General features: G+C 46.3%; 1 protein-coding gene across 2 annotated transcripts; it reads left to right on the forward strand.

The window, feature by feature from the left end:
• The first annotated feature begins 75 nt into the window (after positions 1-75).
• Positions 76-24,736, forward strand: PACSIN3 (protein kinase C and casein kinase substrate in neurons 3). Of its 2 annotated transcripts, none has more exons than XM_082283130.1 (11): positions 76-227; positions 12,359-12,442; positions 13,893-13,993; positions 14,431-14,587; positions 15,353-15,588; positions 16,013-16,168; positions 16,721-16,896; positions 17,691-17,811; positions 18,274-18,404; positions 19,660-19,820; positions 21,417-24,736. In XM_082283130.1, the coding sequence occupies exons 3-11, from the start codon at positions 13,940-13,942 to the stop codon at positions 21,530-21,532; spliced, it is 1,308 nt and encodes a 435-aa protein (XP_082139256.1). In that variant the 5' UTR covers positions 76-227; positions 12,359-12,442; positions 13,893-13,939; the 3' UTR covers positions 21,533-24,736. The 2 variants fall into 2 exon arrangements, with proteins under 2 accessions (XP_082139256.1, XP_082139255.1); XM_082283129.1 differs by lacking the exon at positions 76-227 and adding an exon at positions 455-533.
• Positions 24,737-25,316: the final 580 nt, after the last annotated feature.

Here is a 25,316-nt window from a genome sequence, read left to right on the forward strand (position 1 = left end):
AATTGGATCAAGGGCCGGGCGGCGGGGGCGGGGAGGCGGGAGTTACGTCGAAGCTGCCCCGCCGCTGCCGTCGGAGCACCCCGAGCCCGGGCCCGCCCCGCGGGACCTGCTGGAGGCGGGGCGGGACCCCCGTGTCCCGCGGCTGAAATAGGGGGAGGGCTCAGCCCGCGCCTTGCCTAGGTGGCCGCTACCCGCCGAGCGTCCCGCCGAGCCGCGCCGCCTGCGAGGTAAGCGGCGGGGTCACTGCTGCGGGCTCGCCGCTGCGGGCTCCGCTCACCCGGGCCTGGCGCCTTTCGGACCTGTGCCCCGTGGGGTGCCAGGGGTCTTGGCGGCAGAGCCCATCCTGGTCCCGGCGCCGCCTTCCCGCGGCGGGCAGCGTGTCTCGGGACGCGCTGGCAACTGTGAGGGAAAAGTTTCCTCATGGAAGGTGGGCGGGGGGGGGAGGCGGTGCCCGGCTGGGCGCTGGCTGTGGGCAGGAGGAGACCGGGAGGCAGCTCGGCGCGGTTCGTCTGGAGGCGTAGCGGAGACCCCCGGTAGGTGCGGGAGTGGCGGCGCCCGGGGCTGGGAAGGGCGATGGGACTGCGGTCCCCGGCGGGTTGTTCACGAGGGGCTGGGGAAGCTCTTGCCAGAACTTCGCACCCTTTGCGTCCCTAAGCTTCGCCGGGTGCCCCGCCGCTGGCCTCCCGGGGCCGGCCCGCTGCCGCCGCCCCGTCACTGGGGGCTGCCGAGGCTCCCCCTCCCTCCGGAGCCCGCGCCTCCGCTCCGCCGCGGGGACAGGGGCCTCTTTGTGCCGCAAACGCGCAGAGCCGCTTCCCACTCTGAAACCGGAGCCGCGGGCGCTGGCAGCGCTGTGGAGAGTGGGGATAAAGCGGCTTCCCAGGACCCCCTGGGGAAAGGGGCCGCGCCGGGGCCCAGGCTCGCGGGGCTGTAGTCCCTTGTCTCGGGGGTCCGTGTTGCCGGTCTGTGAGCCGGACTCCTGGCAGCTGGATTGAGAAGTTCGGCAGACGGGAGAGTTCTGTCCTTGTTCGTCGTCCTCCTCTCTTCTGGCTGCCGACAGCAGGGAGGGGAGAGGAGGGCGGGGGGCAGGCGCTGACTGCGGCCGTGTCACCGGGCCCCTGGCAGGCTGCTGGGGTTACCGTGTCCTCTCCAGCCTAGGGCAAGAGAAAGCTGATAAACAGGGAGGGTATTAGTGGGCCTGAATATCCAGTGCTTGAGAAGACAGTCTGATTTGTCACTGGGCACGGGAGGAGGATTCCATGATCTCTGCAAAGTTATCGATAAGTGACGCTAGTGTGGCCCAAACACGTTAACCTGTTCCACCACTTTCTGTGCCAACTATGCGTTCTTTGCTTGCTTCAGTTCTTCAGGCATGCAGAAGGCTCAGGGCTTGGTAGTGAGGGTAAGGTTAGCTGACCACCGCCAGACACTTGTTCCTGGCCCTAGGAAGTGGTCTGGTCTTTTTGTTCACTCTTTGACCCTCCTTATAGAACTGGTGCTCCCTGCTTCCTGAAACTGGAAATGAACTTCTCTCCCCTTCAAATGAACCCCCGGTCTAATTTGCACAAAGGAATTTCTGATATGATGGTAATTGATTGCAGTACAGAACCCAAGCAGAGCCTCCCACTCCACCCTGGAATTGAAGTGTCACTAAGAAGTCACTGAGTCTTGCAGTGGGTGACTCAAGTCATTCTCGGGGTGGAATGAGAGCAGAATGCACAACTGCAGTGTGTGGGCTAAAATGACAAGGTCCAGATACTCCTTGCTCCAGGTGTGAGCTGGTCTCTGGGTGGAGTCAAAGTGGAGCTTCTCCCCATGGGTTGCATAATTGGGCACATTCTTTCATGCAAGGATTCACCTTTCCCTGAAGCCCACAATGTGCTTTGTGTGAGATGGAGTCTGCCTTGATAGTGTTTTGTGTAATTAATGGTATTTCTCTAGAAGTTCCCTAAAATATTTACTAGATTGTCCTTTGAGTTACAGCTTGGAACAGAATGAATGTGTGAGCTTGATCAGCTGCCTGCTGCCTTCCCTATTCTGTGCCAGGTCTATTGTATTGCTTTATTGGGTTTTTTATTTTTTTTCTTCTGACCTGTGTGTTTGAGCTTCTCTGGCTTGCCTGCACTTGTTCAAGTGAAGACTGTCTTCTTCTCAGGCTGTAAAAAGAGGTAACTTTAGCTATGTATAGGGCTGAGAACAACTGCCCCCCTGGAACTCTATTATCAAATGCCAACAAGTAAATAGGATTGTGTGTGACTGGACTATGCCAAAATGCTGCAGGTCAGTGGAAGACAGTGTGTGTAACCAAGTCATAAAAGTCTAAAAATTTTATGGACCCAAATTAATTTTACAAGATAACGACTGGTGCTTTTAGTCATTCTAGGTTTTTGTGGATTATACAAGATCTAGCCTGAATCTTTTTGGCTTTCCTCAGATGATCATGAGTTTCCAACAAAAAGAGAATAAAAATATCAGAGAATTAGTATATATTTACACATGCACACATATGTATGTGTGTGCGTATATATAAGATCAGTAATACAATAATGTGACTTCTTAGGAGATACAAAGCTGTAAGAATGCCTTAGTCACCACAAAGGGGTGATGTGAGCTTTTGTCAGAACTCATGATATCAGCAAGCATGGCAAATACTGTATATTCTTTACTCTGGCCATCTTGAGAGCTGGAGATTATTCAGTTGTTGTTTGAACCATTTAGTCTGTGTCATGGCTGACATCCAGAGATTGAGCTGGGGACCTCAAAAGCTAAAAGTATCTGCTTGTAGCCTGAGTGGAAAAAGCTATACTCTTGATCAGAGAGCATTAATAAACTGCCTCTATTTTTGCCATCAGCTGATTAGTGATCTGTGAATTTGGGCTGCTCTTGAGAGTTCATGGGGAAATGCCTGAACAATAGGAGAGCTGTTTAAGCCCTTTAAGGAGCTCTTATCTTTTTAAAACAGACTTTGTGATCAGGCAAGCTGTTTTATCACTAGTTACTCGGTGCGATGGGTGTAGAGGATACTCTGTGAGAGGCAACTGTGTCAGATAGATTAAAAAAAAGCCTTAATAGTTCAGTCTAAGACTTTAGTGGATGGGTCAGAAAACAGTGACTGCTGTATCTGGAAGTTTTCATGAAGAATTTAGGATTTTGCTCTTTGAAGAATTAGAAAAGAACTTTGCATCCTTGGAGCAGTTAAGAAGCTGTTCAAGTGGTAGCTTTTTGCCACTACCTTGCAGCATGGTGACCCCTGTTAATTTAACATCAAAATGCACTCTGACTGGGCACAAGTTTTTCCAGCAGCACAAAGGAAAATGTCGGTGCAAAGAACCTGGTGCATCCTCTGCTGTAATCATCTAGCTTTATTTCAGTGACTGCTACATTAGTTTCAAGTTCCTTCAAGCTAAAATGTGGGCTGAAGCTGGGCACTGCTATAAGGCAGTAAATGTGACTGGCATCCTAATCACATTTGAGCCTTCACTGGTTTCTCCTTGCTGTGAATGGGATGATGGGAATGAGCCTTTCAGACTTGCCATAGTTGGAATTTGTGTGTTAAATCTAGTGATTGTCACTGGGCACTGGAGTTTGTTGAAAAGACGTGTGAGAGATCTCCATGGTACCGGGGGCCTGGATCCAGAGGCATTAGGTTTGTGGGGGATTTTATGCTCTCTTAATAGGTGACTGTGGTAGGACTCTGTTTATTGCAACTAAGTTTTTCCAAGCTAGAGGAGTTAGAATTACTGCAGACAGCCCATAAGTAACAGTGCTAGCAAGTCTTCAGCCTTCTCAGTCCTGTCCCTGCTGTGAGCTTGCCCAAGCTGGGTCTCTTCTGTTTGCCAGAAGATACAGTACTTGCCTCCTGGGATCTCAGGGACATAGTCAGTTCTTTCAGTCACCTACAGGTGATTTTCTGGTGGTAGTAACTTCTGCCATCTCTCAGTACAGTTCCCCTGTTGCTGAGCCGAACCTCTCCCACTCCTGAGGGTGCTGAGCTGCACCAGCTGCAGTACTGCTGTGCAGAGCTCTGAAGTAGCCTTGATGCTTTTTCTGACAAGGGCAAGAAGCTTTCCTGGAGGATTGGGAGAAGATGTAGCATATTTCACTTCTTGAATGATTGCAGGTATTCACTTTTGCTTCTTGATGTTTTCAGTTAGCTCTTCCTTGTACCAGGACTGGTGAGCTGTGGAAGCCCATGTGAAAGTTCACTGTTGACTCCAGCAGGCTTCTACTCCAATGCAAGCGAACAACTAGGGTTTTGAGCTGCTTCAGGAAGCATTGCAGGGAAATAAAGCCCACTGGGTTGCTGTGTTGTGCTTGTGGTTTTTCTAAAAAGCCTTCCAGTGTTCTTTCCCCACATGTCAGGTTGAATCCTGAGGACCAGAAAGTGAGATCATTCCTTTGGGCAGTGGACTGAGAAAGCAAATGACATTCCAGTGATGCTGAACAGTTAAAATCTGTCCTGTCACATGTACAGTTTAGGCTGACTGCCCCACTTGCCTGTGTTCTTCTAAAGTATTTTGAATAACATTTGGGATATGAAGTGTTAATAGTCCTGTTTTTCAGCCTGAGATCCAAAAATTTATTTTATGAGGCACTACTGATACCAAGGAGCAGATTCCATGCGGATACTATGAAAGCAGATAAAAGTTGCTCCATGACATGCCGGGCAATGAACTTCAAGAAGAATGTGTGAAGTATTCATGGCCTTTCAGTAGAAGAATTTCAGCCTTTCGGTACTTAAAAGGAGCTTATAAAAAAGAGGGAGAGCAACTTTTTACGTGGCCAGATGGTGACTGGACAACGGGGAATGGTTTTAAACTAGAGGAGAGATTTAGATTAGATGTTACGAAGAAATTCTTTATTCAAAAGGATTTCTAGAACAGGTTGCCCAGAGAAGTTGTGGATGCCCCCATCCCTGGCAGTGTTCAAAGCCAGGTTGGATGGGGCTTTGAGCAACTGGTCTAGTGGGTGGCATCCAAGCCCATGGAGATGGGCTTGGAACTAGATTATCTTCATGGTCCCTTCCAAACCAAACCATTCTATGATTCAATGAAGTATGAATCTCCACAGTGCAGGCCAGTTCCTAATGGCTTTCCTACTTCAACCTTGTTACCTGTGTGTATCTCTGGGAAATCTGTCAGAAAGATGTATGAATACTGTGGAGTATTGACAAAGTGGCTGATCTGCCAAACTCTTCTTGAACCAGGAGATGATACAAAGGGAATATAAGTCCTCTCCAGTCCACAGAGCAAATGATGCTTTTTCACATGTCTGGTCCCACAAAAGACTATGCAAAATGTCTCTATGTAAAAGCTACTGTACAGTCCTTCCAGTTCATATAGTATTGAAATCTGCCTTACAGTTGCAGTTGTTTTTATGCTGTTTAGATTTTCCTGCAGAGCAAACCTAGCTCTGGTAACAAAAGGTGAAAAAAGAGCCTTGCCATCAAAGTGGAGGAACTGGTCACACCTGGAACGGAACTAATGGGTGTGATGCTTTAACCTCATTCTTCTTTACCATAAGAGATGCCCTAGCAGTCAGTCTTATTCAGCTCTCAATTCAAGGAGTTGGTTGTACTCCCTCCTACAGACTGTTTGGGACTTGAAACTCTGCAGGGAACTGGATGAACTTCAGAAATGCCTCGAGGATGATCTTTCATGTTTTTTTCTACATTATATGAATATTTGGAAGGAAAGTATTCACATAATAAGCAGTTTTAGTAAATCAGCTTTTACCAAGTAAAACCAGAAATCTATTTGATGCAACCATAGATAAAGAAATGCAGTACTTTGAATTAATTTGCCATGTGATTGTCACACACTTGGTCTGAAGGACAAATTTCTTGCCAACTCTTCTCTCCCATTCCCCTTCCTCAGAAAGCAGCCAGTGGAAAAGACAACTATTGGTAAAGGAAACCCAGAAGTTGCAGAACTGTAGAAGGGTTCCAAGTGGGATGTGCTTCCAAGTGGGAGAAGGGAGCAGAGAAGGCTGGAGACTTCTGACTGCTGTGCAGTCTAGTGAAGCAAGAAACCACCAGAAGCTCAGTGTTAGAATGAAGCTAACTGGCTTGTGGCTCCCACAAAAGGTTGTTTGATTGCATCGATTGCAGTTGGCTTCCTTAAGACTTCCTAATGCATTAATGTAAACTTGATCCCTGCTTTAGATGTTGCAAGGTGATTCAATCACAGGAGAATATTCCAAGGGCAGGAACTTACTGGAGTTTGCTCCCCATCCGCAACCACAGGAAACACCCCTGATCACCACTTCCCATTATTTCTGCCTTCTTTACTCAGGGTTAGATGAGTCCAGGGTGTTCTGTTCTGTCCAACCAAACTTCTTACTCCAAGCCTAGTTGGAGAGGGTAGACTGGCCCAGCCTGCTACTACAATGAGTTACCTTTACTAACTTCCAGGCAACTGTGTCACAGGATGGACTATTGATCTTATCAGTCAATAAGTGCACAAAAAACCATTACCAGATAAGATGTAGATTAAATCCTGGAAAATGTTTACATTCAGTGTGGATTGAGACTGCTGAGGAGGGATATACTAGCTTTGACTAGAGCTTTAAACACCTGCTTATCAGTGATATAGGAAGAAAGAACTTCCAGTTGTTTGGGGTTCCTTCTGATGAGAAGGGAAGCGCATGTGTTTGCTGGCAAGCTTGGTGTTCCCTTGCAGAGACTGATGAAGCAGGGTGGGAAGTAGCCTGGGAAATACCTAGCATAGAAGCAAACAAGTGAAGAGGCCAGGGAGTGGGACAGCAGAGATTACAGGTTCTCAATATCTGCCTGGGTTAAAACCTTGCCCTGAGAGCATGGTAAGACAGGGAGTGTGAGAGCTGGAAAGTGGGCATGCTGTGACTGAGTGGAACAGGAGTGATGCTGTTCACAGGGCTAAGAAAGCAGGCTAGGGTAGTGCTGTTCCTGGTAGCTTGTATGTGTGGCTTCTTACTAAGCTGTCAGCTGCAGCTGCTAAACACACAGACGCAACATACGTGTTTAAATTATTCTAGCAACCATTTTGAATAAAAATGAACATAGCCTATTGCCCTGTTTGAGAATGGTACCCAGTGGTTCAGCTCTGGCTTCTTTCCTCCTTCAGCTCTGTATTTGAGATTATAATAATTTTTTTTAATACAAAGAACAACTGGGAAGAAACCACATACCTTGATAGCCTACTACATTCCTTCATTAACACTGTCTCATAGTGTCACATTAACCAGAATAGATCTGTGTTCCTGTAATATTAAAGATCCTCTACATCATTTTGGAAGAGAGCAGATTTTTTTCCTTCTCTTGGTAAAACAATTTCTGCCTGGTAAAGCTGTGTCAGCCAGGAATCTTAACCCCTAGATCAGCAGCAATGTATTCGTATTAGTAGAAGCCTGTCCTGTAGCCTTGGCTGCTGACAGGGAATAGCTAATAAATGTAGAAAGGATTGAGTTCTGTATGAACACTTTGAAAACAGCTTGGGGTGGCACATGGGGAATGTCTGTCATCGGTACATTACCTTGGTCTGAATGTGAAGACTAAGCTGAAGAAGCTGTGGTCTGAAATAAGAGAATATAATGAAGCAGCACAAGCTCAGGGGGTCAGCCCTTCAAGTGGAACAGGATCTTTTCTGTGATTTATACTTTGGTATAATCATAGAGAATTTTGCTAGTGGACAGCCACATGTTCTCTAGAGAATCATGGGCTGGGAGATGGGCTTCTGTTACAGGCTTGCACATAGCTGAAGTGACCTCTGTGTGTAGTTACTGTTCTGCCTGATGTCTCTCTGACCTTTCCCTGGCTGGAGAAATGAGCTGAAATCTTGCTTGAAACTGTATTAGACAGTCCTGGCAGGCTTCAGTCCTTAGGGAGAGGCTGGGAAACACTGGCTTAGTCCCTTTCCCAGTCAGGTGACTGCTGAGGGTGTGACACTGCAGTAAGATAAATACCTCTAAGGGAAGTTTTGGAGGATCTTTGTGTTACATTGCATCCTTTCTAGCAGTAGATAAGATCTGTCCCCTCTTCAGAAAGGTGAGTACACCTGTAAATACCAGACCTCCTATATAATGGCAGTGGAGAGCACATTACTGGGCATCATCCCAGTTGCTGGTTCAGACCTACTGGATGTGTAGTTCCAGAGATGGTGAGTCTGGAAAGCACACCCTGTCCCATGCCCCATTTCGTTCTCTCTGTTGGGGACCTTCCTAGCTCTTCTGTACCAACAGCAGTCCAGTTTGTTACACTGCTGGAGTCATGTGGAATCTCCTGGCTTCAGCCCTCTAGTTTTGTTCTGACAAGTTAAAAGGAAAAAAAAAAAAAGGATTTCATGCTTGTCATTCTGTAAGGGAAGGGGTGCTGCCATCTTTTTTGGATTGTTCAGATTGAAATGTTTATCTGCAACCTATACCAGAGTGCCAGTGTTTTTGGAGAGAAAAGAATACTTTGACCACTGTGTACAGAAAAATGGCCTGGGAATCAAACAAATTGGCTGCAGAAAGTATCAAATTCCTGCCTTGTGGTGGTAGTTGTCTTGAGGTGGAAATTAGTAGCAACCTGTTATTGATTAAAACTTTTGCTTTAGCACCTATATAGAAATTGATCCACAATAAAAATGTGTCTCCACCAAAGCCTCAGTTACTAGATAAATGTAACTCAGTTTGTTCCTACATGTGTCTGCATCCAGCATTTGCTGTTGCACTTGGGAAAGGGGAGTTGGGCAGAAGGCCTTGTCTGGTGGGATATACAAGCTTTGTTTCTGTGGATGAATTCCTGCAAGGTTGCATACACCAGCCCTTTGAGCATTTGTAGAGTTCAGAGGCTTGATCTTGGTGAACTTTGGAAAACAGTTGCTCACAGGGAGTCTCAGGAGGCAGTCAAGCAATGCATAGAAGTGGTGCCTTGGGCATTTGGAGGCTGGAAGTATTGGAATGTAATGTAGATAGAAGAGGATTTCTGTGGTTTACCTGCCTGAGGGAAAGCTTTCAGTGGAGAAGAGCTATTATTACTTTTGGGTCTAGAAGTTTTCTTTGTGGATTGGGACTCTGTTGCACAGATGCTGTGAAAGCATGAAACAAGGCACACCCTATAATGCATAATGGTTTTCACATATTTTTGAAAGGAAAGGTTTTAGCCTGGCACCTTGGTCTGAGAGCAGGGATCTGTGGTCTGAGATGCATCCCTGACTGCGTCATGTGTGAGAATAACAACATGGCTTAAAGGTAAAAACAGCTCTATCGCAATGAACCCTCTGGCATTTTCCTGAGTGCAGCTCGGTACCAGTGAGACAGTCATGAGCCATTCCACCTTTCTGCAACTAAAGAGCAAGAGCCATTTTTTGATAACTTAGTAGGGAGTTGATAGTAGGTGTGGCCCAATAATTATGTTGGCTCCTACATGAGAGCAGGTATGTGGGGGAAGAAGGGAGCTATCTTTTCTAACACTGGAAGCAGAAACAGTTGTAGCGGTCATTTGCATGGTTCAGTTTTCCTGATGTTGCTGGTTGTAGTGGTGTCTGTGATACCTTTATCCATAATCCTCTGGAGGTGTGAAATGAATAGCAATGTAGTCACTCCTTCCCTCTTCTTCGGAGACCTTGTTTTGCAAGAGCTGCAGTGAGGTCTTAAGTAGCTCTTAAATGTGAGAGCTGATAAAGGTGGGAAGGTAGAAATAAACATTCCTTTGCCCTGCAAATATGATTTGCTAGATAGCCTCCTCTTAGCAGAGGTGGCAGTGGCATCAGGAGGAGTCTTGTATGTAATACTAGCCCACATAAAACTCCAGTCAACCCAGTATAACTCCAGCTACATTGCTCATACTGTACAGGCTCTGCCAGGCCTCCTGAATCATTTGGTGGCTCTTGCTAAATCAGGCTGTCCACAAGGTATCCCTGTCATCTTTACTTTGCTGTAAAACAACCTCCAGGCTTTGGCACATATATTTACTTTTCCCGTCAAACTCAGGTTTTCCCTGGTCTCAAACCCTTAGTGGCTTACAACATGTGGTATTTCAGGAATAGATAGGCATGAAGGGGTGGACTGGCAATCTACTTGCTCTTCCAGGGCTTGCTCAGGGTGACAGCAGCAGCTGTTCTTTCCAGCCCCTCTGTGCAGTACTAAGTACCTTCCCTATGTCTGCCTGCAGATCCAATTTGATCTGCTGACTGACATGGACTCATGAAGTATGTAAAGTCCAGAAAAAGCCCAGCAGAAAAGGGTCCTTCTTGTTCTTTGACCCTTTTGCTTCTACCAAGCTGGATTTTTCTGGATGTCTATAAAGTCCATACAACTGCAATGGAAATATGTACTCAATGGACTGCTACTCGGGTCATGGAGATTAGCCTGTAGAAATATTATACCACTTCATTGTATTTTCCCACCTAGCTATGGTGCTGATGACTACAGTAAAGCCTTAAGTTGTGGGATACTTTGCCACATGATGTTATGGATGCTGAAAACTCATATATGCGTTCAAAAGCAGGTTGAAGAAATTAATGGAAGAGAAATCTGTTGAGTGCTCATTCATAGGTGCCACATCCAGCTCAGGGAAGTTCCTGTCAGCAAGTGGTTAGAGGCTTGGAGAGCATGCAGGGAGGCATCATGTATGATTGCTCTGTTGTGAGTGAAAGTGAGGGAAGGTATCTGCTTTTGGCTGCTGTCTAGAAAGGCTATGAGGCCATGATAAACCTTAGTCTGATCCAGCACAGCTACTACTGTATTTCAGAGCCTGTTAGTGACAGTAAATCTGGTTGAGTTGGTAACTCCTGAGAAAGCAAGCAGATGTGACTCAAATTCTAACATGGAAACTGCAGAAATAATAGATGGAGGTTTTGGGACATTTGTTTTTCCTGACTCTCCCTTGAATGAACAAGCGTGTACTGCCACACAACAGCTTTCCACATTTACCCCCCAAATTCTAGTACCATGTAGTCAGCCCGAATTGGAAACCAGAGATGGAAGGCATGTTTGTGATTCATTGCTTCCTGAGAAAGTGGGGATGGGGGAGTGGTGCGGAAAAAGTGATACAGCGTTCATGTGTCATGTATAATTGATCTATGTCTTCATCAGGAGAAAAAAAGAAAGAATGGGTTTTAAATATACCTTTACATAACTTCATGAAGTTTTTTTAAATCATAGCAATTTCAGGAATGTGTAGTCTGGTTTTATTGGGGACTACTGGGAAGCCTTATAAGGTTTTTGATGAGCTTTAACCTTTTATCCAGTGACCTGGACCACTCATAGTCACAACTCTTCCCTCTCAACCTCCTGGCCTCCCCTTCCTCACGAAAAGTCACTAGCTTGCAATAATCCAGTCTGCTTTTCTTTCCTTCCTTCTCTTTGCCTACCTTCTTTCATCTTAAAAATGGTCTTGTTGTCTGGCTAAAAATCCCACTTCCAGGATTCTCAGCTGCCCTAACCTTCCAGCTGCAGCTGAGTGCTCGTGACTGAGAAGAAGGGATTTTTTGCTTGTCTGTTGTTGAGGTTTTTGTTGTTGTTGTTTTTGATAGACTTTTTTACATTGAGGTAAGTCCCCAGGGATGTAAACGTGAGATAAGCAAAAATGCCTTATTCTGCCCTTGCTTCTAATAGCCTCTGCAGACCTTTTACTTCTCTTTGCTCTGTGGAAAGCTGATGACAGTTCCCTGTACCATATGGCAAAATAAAGTATTTCTGAGAATATGATGGGAACAGCTTACAGAAGCAAGGGACAAAAAAGCTCTCCTGCTAGAGAGCCACGTCCTACGTCCTACCAGTGCAGTGCTAGGTGGTTGACTACTAAAGGGACTGTAGACCAGAATATGCTTTCTGGTGAGTTTTGGTGGCTTTTTTTTTTTAATGTGGAGTTATCAAGTTCTTTGACTTGCGTATAAATCTTCTTCATCTTTAGTTAAAAGGGACTGGAGAAAGTGTATGTGTATCCTTCCCCCTTTCTCCCAAAGGCAGCTGTGTGCAAAAGTATATGCAGCAGTGCATGGAGGCTGTGGAGTTTGCTAAACTGGACACTGTCCAGTGAGGGGAGACCAGGCCCCACGTGGGGTGCTTGGGGTCTGTGCTTATTTTAGGCCTTTTCTGGCCCAAGCTGTTCCCTGTGCTCAGCTGTTGTGATGCTACCTTTCCTGTACAGTGCTGTCAGCCACCCCAGTGTTTCTATTTTAACTCTCTGGGGCTTGATCTTGTGACACAAGGATTTGGCATCTCTCCTACGTGCTGGAACATGGCATCTCGGGAGGCACGGTGGCTGCAGCTGCTATATCAGAGGGTGCCCCTCCTAAGTAGCTGGTAGAAAAGGGACACCCCTAGGATTGCAGTGCATCAGAACAGGCATCATCCCTTCAAAGGAGTGTCTGACCGTACCCATCTCTGTCTCCTCCAGTCTTTTTTCAGAGTCTGAAGAGCTTGAGACACACTTGCCGGTTTCCCACTGCTCCCCCTGCGGCATCGAACTTTCAGCATTCAGGTATGTAGTTACTGGGGCCAGGAGTAGAGTTGCATGCCCTGGAGGCTGTAAGATGGCTTTGCAGTCAGATGACAAATGGTGGGGAGGGAGGACAGGAACATGGTGGAGGACACAGGTGGCATGGTGGAGGAATTAGTTTTTCAAGGTTCAGGCACCTGTATGTCATATCCGATTTAACAACTTGCTTCAGTGACTGGAATTCAGTACTTCCAGCCTTCTGAAGAAGAAACAGCATTAATATACTTCTGACACACTCCATGAGATGACACTGGGCAAACATAGCCAAATGTCAAAAATTCCTGCAGTCTGGGTTGGGGCACTTCACTGTGAGGCTCCTGCCACCAAGAAGGATTTGCATGAGGTGAGAGATGTGTACTCTTGACCTGATCTTCATCTCTGCTGTGTGCTCTGTGGGCTGGCAAAATGAGCAGATACCTCTCTGGGGTGTGAGGGAAGCTTTTTATAACCAGGAATGTGCAAGGGGAGAAGTGGCAGCAAGGGCTGTGCATGCTGCATTAACCTGGGCTTGTCTGGAAAGGACTGGGTTTGTCAGCAAGTGACTGGGCTTGGGTCCTGTTACTCCTTCTCTCATTCTTGCACAAGAACAACCCTGAACCTCTCTGCAAGGAATTCAGTGTTGTACCACATCAGGAACAAACTAGCAGTGCAAGCCAGCACAGGGGAATGGGCAAAAGTTCTGAGGCAGCAGAGAATGAGATGAACCTTTTACCTTTCAGCTTCGATTTTGAGCCTAATGCAGTGAGTGTAGTGAAACCAGCAGCTGTGCAAGGATGTTTCTAGGGAAGCAGTGTGCTGCGCTGCTGTTTGGCTGGGTATGCCCCAGCATGTTTCTGTACTTCTGCTCAAGCCCAGCTTGGCTGGTGGGCAGCTTATAGGGCTCCTCCCCATTCAAGACATGCCTGCCTGCTGACTGCTCAGCCTTGTTTTCCCCAGTCAGTTGTTGTAATCCCGTAATCCTGAGTCATACTGGGAAGCTGGAGTCATCTTCATTGACAGAAGATTTATTTAAAATCTTTCAAGGCAGATTTCAAATAGCTTTAGCTACCTCAGTTTCTATTACCCTCTTCAGGGCCTTTGTTAAGAAAGGGATCTCTGCAGAAGTATTTGGTGCTGCTGAAGAGCATTGGATTCACGAGCATCTCTGATATCTCTACAGCCAAGGTTTGGCAACATTGTCTTCTATGACATCCTTTCCCAATGTGTTACAGGCCTGCCAAGGAGGCCTCCTGTCTGCAGGGAGGGAGGACACCAGTTCAGTCCTGGGCATCTCTGCTGGACCTTGCCATTTGCAGCTGGAGGGGCACTGATGCCAGTACTTGACTGCAGGGCAGCAAGTTGGGCTCCTCCAGCTCCAAGAGTCATGGAGAACCATGCTGTCTGCAAAGGCTCAGCCACTGCTGTGTTTGAAGTCACTTTTCTCTATTCTCAGGTTAACTGAAATCTGCAAACATTCCCTGCTGCAAGAAAAAGAGGGTGATGTCATCAGAAGATGATGCTGGTGGGGAGGCTCCTGGGGGCAGTTTCTGGGAGGTAAGGAAGGATAATTGGAGTGTGAGGGAGGTAGGAGTGTCATCTTACCACCCACTGGTGGAATTACCAGTGGGTTGAGTTCCGGGTCTGTGGGTGACATGTTGCCCTTGAGGAGTGGAAGGGAGGAACTGTGGGAAGGTTCAGTACCATGCTGTGTGTTACTGCAGGGAGTAGGTGACTTCCACAGATGCTGTGGAATGAGAGTTCCTTGTTCAGCTGACATAGCTCTGAGCTGTGAGAGAAACAAGCAAAGCATCTCAGCTTCTTCTCTCCAGTGCTGTGTTTGCCTGAGAGTGCCAAAGGCGGGTCTGAGCCCAGATGCTGGCTTCAGAAGGGCCCATGTTCCCTCCCCATGCAATAATGGGCCTGCTGTTGTCTGTACTGAAGGAACATGAAAGTCAGTACAGTATAAACAATAATGTTGTGTGACGTTTCAGGCTGGAAACTACAAGCGGACAGTGAAACGTGTGGATGATGGGTACCGGCTCTGCAATGACTTAATCTCCTGCTTCCAGGAGCGAGCCAAGATAGAGAAGAACTATGCCCAGCAGCTAACAGAGTGGTCCCGTAAGTGGAGGACCAATGTGGAGAGAGGTAAAGCTGGCATATTAGACTGGGAACAGGAGGCAATCATTGCACTCTGCTCTGAGTGCTATCTCTTACTGAGGTGACATTGTTTCTTTCAGGGACAGGCTTCCCTTCCCCAGTAAGGGGATGACTTTCTTGGGTGTCTTTTTTGTGTGTTTGCCTGTTTTTGTAGTCAGTCCTCTGATTCACTTAGAGAGGGGTTCTCTTGTCATGTGCTTGGTTATTAAAAAAAAATAAGTCTATGTGCTTAGTTTGGCAAGTTCTTGGGCAGTCCATGTCTTAAATCAAGCTGGAGATACCCCCTTTTTAAGGATGGCTTAGCTGTCTTCTCCTCCAGTCTGAGAATAACTATTAATGCTGTGATTTAGTGGCAGTGTGGTCAAACTCACAAAGTAACAGGAAACAATGGGACATGTCCCAAAGGACCTACTGGTCTGTGGAACAGAAGCCTAGCTTCAGTCATGAACTAATGTTGCTGTCTGTCCTGAAGCTCAGGGCAGATTTGGGAAGAGAATTTTTTACAGAAACCTTCTAGCAGGCACCATCTGGGACAGTTGAGGCTGCCCAAAGAAATGCCCATCTCATCCAGCTCTAACAGCCAGTCTAGATGCTGCCTGGTGGGACTGTGGAGACCAGTCAGTGCTGACTTGTTTGATTGGACAGAGTTAGGGAAGTGACTCCATACTGGTAGATGTATGCAGGAGAAAAAGAATCTGCAATCCCTTCTGTGGGCAGTAGGTATAAGAGCCCCTGTGGTGCTTGTTCCTGCAGGTCCGCAGTATGGTACTCTGGAAAAGGCCTGGCATGCCTTCCTGACAGCTGCAGACAAACTGAGTGAAATTCACTTGGCTGTCCGGAACCAGCTGGCTGGTGAAGACTCGGATAAGATCAAGGCCTGGCAGAAGGAGGCTTACCACAAGCAGATGATTGGAGGCTTCAAGGAAACAAAGGATGCAGAGGATGGGTTCCGCAAGGCCCAGAAACCCTGGGTGAAGAAGATGAAAGATGTAAGCAAAGTGTGAATGGGGAAAGAGATAAGGGCAGTAGAGCTGGCTGCCGGATTTCAAGAGCCACTGGGCAAACAAACGAGGTTAGCCAGAGTAGCAGAGAATCCCAGAGAGGGAGGGATGTCTCAAGGGTCTTGTTCTTATGGTTTTATAACTCCTGCCCATATGGGAAGACTTTGGTAACAGGTTCTGTATTCCTGCACAGATGACATGTTAGCTGAGCAGGTTTTTTCAGAGCAGGTGAGCTCTGAAAAAGAGATCATTTGAAGGTACCTCTTCCCACTGGAGCATTGTTTACTAAATGCTGAATTGGCATTCCTGTTAGGTTGCTGCAGACTTTAACAAATGTTAACATGCCTCCTCTGAGTATTGGAGAATCAGTGTTCGCAAGATCATGGCTTTTTCTGCATCCCTTCTCCTACAGGTGGAGGCTTCTAAGAAAAACTACCATGCAGCCCGGAAGGAGGAGAAAACAGCCCATACAAGGGAGAACCATGCCAAGGCAGACTCATCTGTCTCCCAGGAGCAGATGCGCAAGTTGCAGGAGCGTGTAGAGAAGTGCACTCAAGAGGCTGAGAAGGTGCGTGTGAGTTGTATGGATGGGGGTCGCGAGGCTACTCCTTTCAAGGAAAAAGCATTGGTGGTAATGTCCCTTCGTGAAATGACTCCTGCTGAAGCCTGATGTGAGATCCCATCGCCTGAGGTTTTAGTGAGCTGGACTGAGACTTCAGTAACCAAGGTCTCTGTCTTTGGAGTTGGGCAAGATCCTAATTAATAAACAAATTTAAAATAAAAACGGAAAAAAGTGTAGGGGATTTGGTACAGGGGGGTGGGACCTCTAGAGCTGAAGGCTTGGCTACCAAAAATAGAAGATTTGTCTGTCCAGAAGAGGGAAAAACATGGAAGGTCCTGTACAGAAGAGAGTAGCAAGGAAGAACAGGAAATTTGCAAGAATATTAGGAGAGCAATGGACTGGGACACTAGCTATGGGATGTCTTCTTATTTCTTTGGTGTGTTTGCTCAACAGTGAAGGGTAGAAAAGAACTTGTCAGTCCCAAGCCAGAGTAGGGAGGGTTGTTACTTGTTTGCCATCAGGGCAACACATCTCACCATTGCTGTACTCCTGCTACAGTGCAAGGATCAATATGAGAAGATGCTGGAAGAGTTGAACCGCTACAATCCCCGCTACATGGAGGACATGGAGCAAGTGTTTGAGGGCTGTCAGGAGGCAGAGCGCAAGCGATTGTGCTTCTTTAAGGAGATGCTTCTGAACCTGCACCAGCATCTCAACCTCTCCACTAGTGAAAGGTACTGGCCCTGATACAGGGGGAATTGTGCCAGCCTGGAGTGCTTAGGCTCTGGTGAGGGGTGCCAGTTCTGGCATCTCTGCAAGCTGCTTGCTTGCATCAGCCAGATCTTGTTCCTTCCCCTTTCAGGTGTATCTTAGAACTGGCATTTGGTCTCTTTAGAGGGACCAGTGCTGGGGTCTGTGATTGTGGGCTCCCCAGAGAGGATTTTCTGCCTTTGAACCCTTCCTCTTTCACTACTGTCCAGTACTGTCCTCTGTGTGTACTTCTATCCTATGAAATGCCTCCATGTTGCTACATATAATCCCAGGCTAAGGAATGTAGCTCTGTTGCCTTCTAGTACTGATGGTTATTCCACCCATTTTGCCCTTAGTAGGGAGGCCTTTTGTGAAGTAGTGCCTGTAAGCCCTAAGAGGGGCTACACAATGGGTAATAGGTGTAGCCAAAAATCTTCTGTGCCCCTTTTATGGTAGAGGCAACAAATCTGAGCCACCTCCGTGTCTGTGTGCAAGGAAGTGCTGAGTTCTTTCAGTGCTCATTTAATGAGCTGTGCGGAGAGCTGGCACTTGTTAGGCACTGCCACACCAAACAAGCCTGTCCCGTTTGCCAAGCTGACTCTCCTGTAAGAGTGGCTGTGTTTTCCTAGGGCTGAATAGGTGCTGCTCTAGCACCTAATCTTGTGTGATTGAGGATGCTATGTAATTGTGCATGAGGTTAATCTCTTCCTTCCTACTTGGCTTTTGGGAAACTGCCGAGGGACTTGATTGCTGGTGGTTTTGTTTGTTCTGGTCATAGCTTTCATGCATTGTATCGGGATCTCCACCAAGTCATCATGGCTGCAGACAACCAGGAGGACCTGAAGTGGTGGCGCAACACTCATGGACCGGGCATGGCGATGAATTGGCCTCAGTTTGAGGTGGGGTAGCATTCTAGACTGTGTTAATGCTATTTCCAAACAATTAGCTGCTTTTCTGAAATTGGCAGATTACTAGTCTTGTGTTGGAAGGATCATGTCTTTGCTCAGCAAGCTTGGTGTGTTAGGCTCTTCTGAAATTGTTGTTGTGTTGCAAGCTATCTGGTGCCCAAAGGGGCATACATAGGCTGCCAAGCTATACTCCAGCCATTCAGCTGCAAAGTCAAAGGACAGGAGGTGGTGCTCAGGGCCATGGGACAGCTTTCTGTGATGATTTTCTCACAGCCTCTTGTTGCACCTTGGGATTCAACAGAAGTAAGCCTGCTATGCTAGCAAGGCTCTTGAGCTGACCAGTTTGGCTGCTACTGAAGTACAACCTTGTCTTCTGTCCTTCTATATTAGGCAGAAAAGATGTACACAGCTTTTCTGAGTGGCTTGATAGTATTACTGGTTTTCTCTGGACAGGAATGGTCCCTCGAAACACAGCGGCAAATCACCAAGAAGGAGAAGAGTGGCAAGATGGGTGATGATGTCACACTGACCAGTATTTTGCCTGCACGAGATGGTGTTGTCTCACAGACCCCTCTGCAGACAAGGTAAAGGCTGAATTCTGGGATACATCAGGTTAGGAAAAGTACAGTCCTGCCTAGGGCCATGAATGAGTTGGATTGATAGGAGTATCTCTTCCTTAACTTCCTGTCTCTTGCCCATAGCCTTGCCTGTGGCACTCTGGAAAAGGCCATGTAGAAAATGCAGTTTAGGGTAGCTGTTTGGTTTGGGGTTTGCTTTGTTGGGTTTTTAGGGGGTTTTTTGTTTGTTTGTTTTTGTTTGTTTGTCTAGCACATTCTGCCTCACAAAGTGCCTTCCTTGTAAAGATCCTTCTAGTGACAAGATTTAGCCCAGTCTGACTAGTGCTGTCTGATTCTGGCATGCATTTCCCCAGTTCTTCTTCCCAGAGAGGGTGAGAAGAGTTGGGAGTTGTGTGGTTTCCTAAATGAAGGCAACAAATTTTTATTGTTTTTCCCTGGTATGGTTCTGAGTAGTTCCTGACAAGTTTGGGTATAGCTGCTTCCCTTGCCAGGAGGCAAGCCTGGAGAATAGGGAGAGGCAGAACAGACTCATCCTACTGTTCCAATAGCTGTCCTGCTTTAAAAGGTAGACTCTGGCCAAAGTGAACTGAGCAGAGAAGAATGGGGATATAGAGATTTCTCAAGGCCACTACTGTATTTCACAGTCAGTTGGATTCAGGGGGCCCTATTTGCCAATCTACAGGTTTTCCTATCAAGAGGAGCAGAACAGCCTCTTCTATGACACCCTGAAGGCACCAACCCATGTGAAGTTAGTATGGAACATAGCCTCTGCAGGGTTTTTTTGGGTTTCAGGTGTCTGTCCTCTGCTGCTCTTCCCCTCTGCTCTTGTCCCTGACCTGGAAAACATAATTCCAGACATCTCTTCAAGATGCACAACATGGCTTTTCCTCTCTGTTTTATTCTTGGCTGGAATAACTCTGGATGCAGCTGGGCTCTTGAGTTAGGACTGGCCTTCCTTGTGTGAGAGGGTCTGCTAGAGTAGGATGAGGTCATGAAGAGTGTGCATGTGTGAAAATACTTTGAGAGCACGTTACCCTCTTGGCCCTCAGGGCTCTAATGTGGGGTGCTTTCAACAAAATGTAGTATCTCCTGAGATATCTCTTCCCTGTTCACCCTTGCTTGGCTCTTGGGCCTCTTGCACCCTGTCCTATAGCAGAGCAGTCTCAGGGGGAGTCAGGGTAGTGCATGATTGGGGAGGAGGTGAGTGAATGATCAGTCTACTAACAACCATCTTGTCCTCTCTCACCTTCCACACACAAAGTGGAGGGAAGGAAGATATTTCGGAGTGGTCAGATGAGGACACTCCCAAGAAGTGCCTGGATGCCAACGGGCATGAGGATGACCTAAAGGTACCAGGTGTACGGGTACGAGCACTCTATGATTACACAGGACAGGAGGCTGATGAGCTGAGCTTTAAAGCAGGTACACAAGCACTAATCTCTTACTAACCTTTTGCTGTCCTCACTCGGGCTGACTGAATGACTGAAACACTCTGTAAGAATTGGATGTCCACTTGAAAACTGACACTTATCCTTCCCTTGGTCTGACCCACTACCAGCTCCTTCAAAGTGGATGATACAGTGGGAAATCTAATTTTTTCTAGACTAAAAGCTAGTGAGACCGCATGGAAAGAGACTGTCTAGGCCTTGGTCAGAATGCAGGGAGAGCACACCCCAAGTGATAAAACAGATCCTTCCTGCCTCCTCTTAGGGCATTTACTTTGAATTGTGTCTTGAAACTTTATTAAATGCTTCTCTCTGCACCACTGATATAAAAATTACATGGGTGTTCTGGATCATCTTTTCAAGTAATGTGAAGATAGGTATTTTGGGAGAAAGCTCACCTGACTTACATGTACTACTGAAGGCAGAGGTCACCTGGCAAAAACATCTATGCAAACTGTTGCTCAAAATGGCTATCTTGACGATGGAGATCCTGGCTTGCAGCAGAGGATTGAGTGCTGAAGCAAACAGACCTGTCCCCTTTTCTTCCTTTAGTTAAATTTAGTTTGCATGTGCCCTCCTCTCAACTTCAAGAGGACATCTGGATCTTGGGAGTGTTTCTGATCTTGCTTGTTTTGAGTTTTACATGGTATCTCTGCGCTATATCTCTCCAAAATGCACCCATTGAGAGTCACTGAAGTCATTCTGTAGCAGGGCCTTTGTGCCTGAGGCCAGTATCTATGCTGCAGTGTTACCATACTGGTAAACTTCCTAACACTAACTTGTTGCTTTAAAATATCTTGCAATGTGGGTGCTTTAGAACTTGACTTTGTTCTTTCTTTCCACTCAGCAGATGAAAGGGGTATGACTTGTTAGTTGCAGTCATCTTCTTTTTGAATCTCCTCTGAGCAACACATACCAGTAAGGCTTCAGCTTAACAGCAGTGACTTTCTGAGACTCTGACAGTGTGGGATGTGCCTATTGATGCAGTCAGACTCCCGCTCTGGCAGAAGTATGACCTTGTGGTAGAGGAGAGGCTCTTTCTGCCCCTTCCCAAAGTAGACGTGAGACTGTTAAGAGTCTTTCCTGGTCATAGTCTGAGAAATCAGTTGATTTCATGCCTTACTGGCCAAACCAGACACTCCATCATGGAATAGGCATTTTGGGTCCTAACAGCCGGAGCTTAGCAGCTTCTTGTATTTCCTTCCCACTTGCCTATCAGAGGAGCCACTAAGAAAAAACTGTCTCAGATCCATCTGATCACGCTGGCTTGTAAGCATGTTCCTTAGGGAGAGAAAAGCAGGCAGAATTCTAGGGCACAAAAGATTTCTGATGCTGAATAGAAGAAGTGAAAGTCTGTTTAAGTTCCTTGGCCGAGGTGATGAGTGTAAATACTGAAGAGATCAGTAATTCTGGCTTTGATTAAACTGTGCATTATGATATGGGTGTTGATAAGGGGAGAAAAGTGTGGTGATTCAGACCAATAGTCTTGCTTTTTATTAAGTCATCTTAGGTGGGTAAAAATGCCATGCTACCTTTCTCAAGGCTGCCTCCTAATGACTGTTCTTACTTTTAGGTGAAGAACTAATGAAGATTAGTGAGGAAGATGAGCAGGGCTGGTGCAAGGGGCGACTTCTCACTGGTCAAGTTGGACTCTATCCTGCTAATTATGTTGAAAAGGTTGGATCATGATTACTGCTGCCTTGCCAGTGCCTCACAGCCATACCAGCATCTCCTGCAGAGGTCCCTGGGTCATTCCTGGCCCAACCCACCTTTGCAGTATATCCAGCAGCTTCTGGACTTTAAAGGCACATACTCCATGTAATTAATGCTTCATTTTAAACATCTAGAGCCATAGGGATTTTCTAAAAAATAAACAAGGATGAATAAAGACTTTTCTGAGCACTACAGTAGTGCAGGAGTGCAGAAAGAAACAGATCCTTTTGACTTGCACTCAGTGAAAGGAGATAAGTTTTTTCATGGATCTCTATAAAAGAGAAAGCATGCTTCCTTGCCTTCAATGCACATGCCATCCATAGGGTGTTGAGGTCTGCCCTGCCTCCAGGCTTTCTGTTCAAGGAATTTTGGATGTGCAGGGTAATAGGGAACTTCTACTATTGTTTCCCCTTTTTAGCTCCATCAAGCTGACCAGCAGAAAGCTCTTTATTCTCCCACATCTTTTATAAGGTTTTGGTATCCCTCACCTACAAGCTTGTTGGCTTCCCTGGTAAGGCAGCTGGTATAAGTGATACAGCTTCAACCTGAACATCCCTCTCCACTGCCCTCATATTTATTGGGATAACCCCAGGAATGAATGATAGTATAGCTGAGGCACAGGAGAAAAAAGCTGCTGTCTTGCATGGTGTGGCTGTTAAGGCTGATGAGTTGTGAACAGACCTGTTGTGCAGCAAGTTGGAGTTGACTGAATGCTCCCTGAGCTAAAATGGACTTTGACACATGCTGAAGGCTGGTTTTAACAAAATGACAGCCACAATCCAGTGCTGTTCTGGTTAGGATCCCTAAATTCACTTGTATATGTTGGGGTTTCTAATGAATCTAGATTATTTTGGCTACACCTCTCTTCAAGAGCGCTTCATGCACAGCAGACACCCTCTTTTTTTCCTCTCCTACATCTTGACTTACACAGGGCTAGAAGTGCACTCCCTGCTTTGCCAAAGACCCCTGCACTGTGATGAGGGTTGCACTGTGGAAGCTGCCTGCTGGCTGGCACAAATTAGCCATAGAGGGGCAACTCCCCTTCTTGTCCTGAATTGCTGCAAGTGCACTTATGACCATGTGTTAAGTGCCATTCAGCAGGGAGGATGTATCAAACATCTTTATCTCACCTGTCCTTCTGCTTTGGAAAGCCTGTGAGGCTGCTGGGAAGACCTGGCATCCTGATATGTATGCATCTGCATATTCCAACATAGGGACTGATAAGCCCAAGAGCTTGAGGGCACAAAAAACTGGAAAAGCTCCCACTGTTGGAGAAACAAAGGCAAAAAAGCAATTGCTTAAAAGTGGCTTACTTAGTACATCTGCTTTAAACTGCTGCTGAAATGCATTTTGAGTTTGTAGTAACCTTCTGTAGTGACATTCTTATTCTGGCCTAGCAAGTGTAAGTGACCTGGCTAAGTCAGACTCACAAAACTCAGTCTCCACCAACTGCATGGGGTGAACTGCTTCAGAGCTGTTTGGAAAAAGGGTGCTACACATAAGAAAGTCTGAAGTCATGGGTATAACTGGGATTAAATGGCCAGTAGGGTGTTAACAGCAGCTAGTAAGCCAAAATGTAGACTGAAACAGAGGAGGGGATGGACGAATTCAAACACCGTTAATTTATGAGGAGTAAAGTATCACAAACATCTCATTGCCTGGCTGACAATTAACCTTTTACAGCATACTGGATGCCTTGAAATGTAGTCTGCCATGGACAAAGAGATGGGGGACTAATGTTATTTAGTGCTTTTGTGAGACCACAGAAACTTAAGAGTTGAACAGTTTTGCTCCAAATATCCCTAGCACTGCATTTCATGAATGGGAAGGAGGGGTGAAAACTAAAAGAACAGGCTGAAGCATTTTGCTCAGAGTCTATTATGTAATTTCTCAAGAAAAGAGAAAGTATTTCTGAAAGGCAATTAAATATCTAAGCAACAGACATTAAAAATGCCTGATTTTAGCTATGAATTTACTTAGTATTCTAGGTTCAATATCTGAAGATGTTTCTAGGCTTATGCCATGTAATTAGAGGTGTTGGTGTATAAACACTGGGATTTATTTAAAGATCTAGTCTCTGCTTTCAGTTCTGTGTCCCAGGTAAAAGTAGCGTTACTGTTGTGCAGTAATTACAAGTGTTCCACTCGCTGACCCACACTGAAATGATTTGTTGCTTCTTTGTCCCAGCACATGTGAATGTGAAGAGAGCCATGCCTGCCAGGCTTCTGAGAGAACTGAGACTAAAACAGTGCTAAAATGACCTGAGCTGTCCTATAAACAATACTGAAGTGTCCCTGATAAGCCTGCATATTTCAAGCGCTAATGCTAGGATTTCATGTAAGGTCAAAAAATGGTAGAAGGGAGCTACAGAGGATAGCATGGAAAATTGATTTCAACTCCTCTTCTGAGTTTTAGTCAGGCTGTAATTAGGGATGGAGCTCAGTGGGGCCAGAATGTGCTAAAGGACAGAAATGTCCAGCAGATGGGACCTCTGATTACAGTACAAACCACCTGAAATTCCACAGGACAAAGTCTGAACAGACTTGTTTGTCCTAGGAAAACATGACCACCTGATCATAATGGGCTGCTTGAAGGTTTCCAGAAATAGTGACATATTGCAGCTTATGTGAACAAGTCCCCTAAGGAATGTTTGCACATCAGAAATTCCTGCCAAGAGCTGAAGTAATGGACAGCAGACAACACATAGAGAATGAAGAATTGCTTGGCTGGACTATACCTCATAAACTGGCATGGCACTTAGTCCTGGCTACCCAAAACCACCTGGATTAGTAGAAGAGAGCCTGTGTAGTAAAAATCCAGCTAGAGGGAAGGAAAAAAAAAAAACCCAAACCAACCCACATCTAATGCTCTTATAATAAAGTAATAGCTCTGCCTAGATACTTGGTCTTCCACAGAAGCAAATGAGGTTTTGTTAACCACAAAGATTCTAGTTGAAACTTGCCATCCATGCCATGCCAAAAGTTTTGTGTGTGAACAGAGACATGTACCCATGAACTAATTGCTGTGCCTGAATTCCAGAAGGCCAGTGAAGCCTGTTCTTCCCCCATGATTTTTGTAAAAAAAATACAAATGCATCTCTGTGCCTGATGGGCAACACAGTAAAAACTTACCTAGTCATATTTTATTTTTTAATAAAGCCATTCCTTGTGGAAAAGCTCATATATCTGTGGTTAGCAGATAATTAATTTGGTTCTGGCATCTTTCTGGAAAAGAATTTTGGGAGTATCATGCAAAGCTTGGATTTCCTGTTGAAGATGAATTTTCTAGGAAGAGGAAGTTCAAGATTCTCTATGATGGGTCACACCCATTTCCCCAAAGTAGCAGCTGAGCTTGTCTAACCCAGTAATGTTTTTGCCCTGTAGGCAAAATCTGGGTCACAGAGCCCACAGGCCAGCTGTGCTCTGGGATGGTAGCTGAGTTGTGGTTAGCCTCCAGCTCTGGGTGGCACTCCCACAGCCCTGCCTGGAGCTTGGGGCCATTGCTGCTTCAGTTTACTTTCTGTCCCACTTCCCATCCCCTGTGTCCTTGTGGCTGTTTTGCTTGGCACTAAGCATGGAGGCAGGTGCAAGTATGTGGCAATCCTGCACAGAGACCAGTCAGTGCTGTTACAAACTGTCCTGCACTGCCTCTGCTCCTGCCCTGTTTGCAGGTCCAGCCCAAGGCCACAGCTGTGAAGCTGTGGAGCTCAGCTCTGCTGTCTCCTGCAGGCTCCCACACCTGCAGAGCAGGCTCTGCATGA

Source organism: Coloeus monedula (genome assembly GCF_965178545.1).
Source record: "Coloeus monedula genome assembly, chromosome: 6".
Taxonomy (NCBI): Eukaryota; Metazoa; Chordata; class Aves; order Passeriformes; family Corvidae; genus Coloeus; species Coloeus monedula.

Bases quoted from the DNA above. Each gene is read 5' to 3' on its own strand.
- PACSIN3 (XM_082283130.1), top strand. From the start codon at position 13,940: ATGTCATCAGAAGATGATGCTGGTGGGGAGGCTCCTGGGGGCAGTTTC. The intron at 14,588-15,352 runs GTAAAGCTGGCA...TTGTTCCTGCAG, and splicing joins GAGGACCAATGTGGAGAGAG to GTCCGCAGTATGGTACTCTG. The intron at 19,821-21,416 runs GTACACAAGCAC...TCTTACTTTTAG, and splicing joins TGAGCTGAGCTTTAAAGCAG to GTGAAGAACTAATGAAGATT.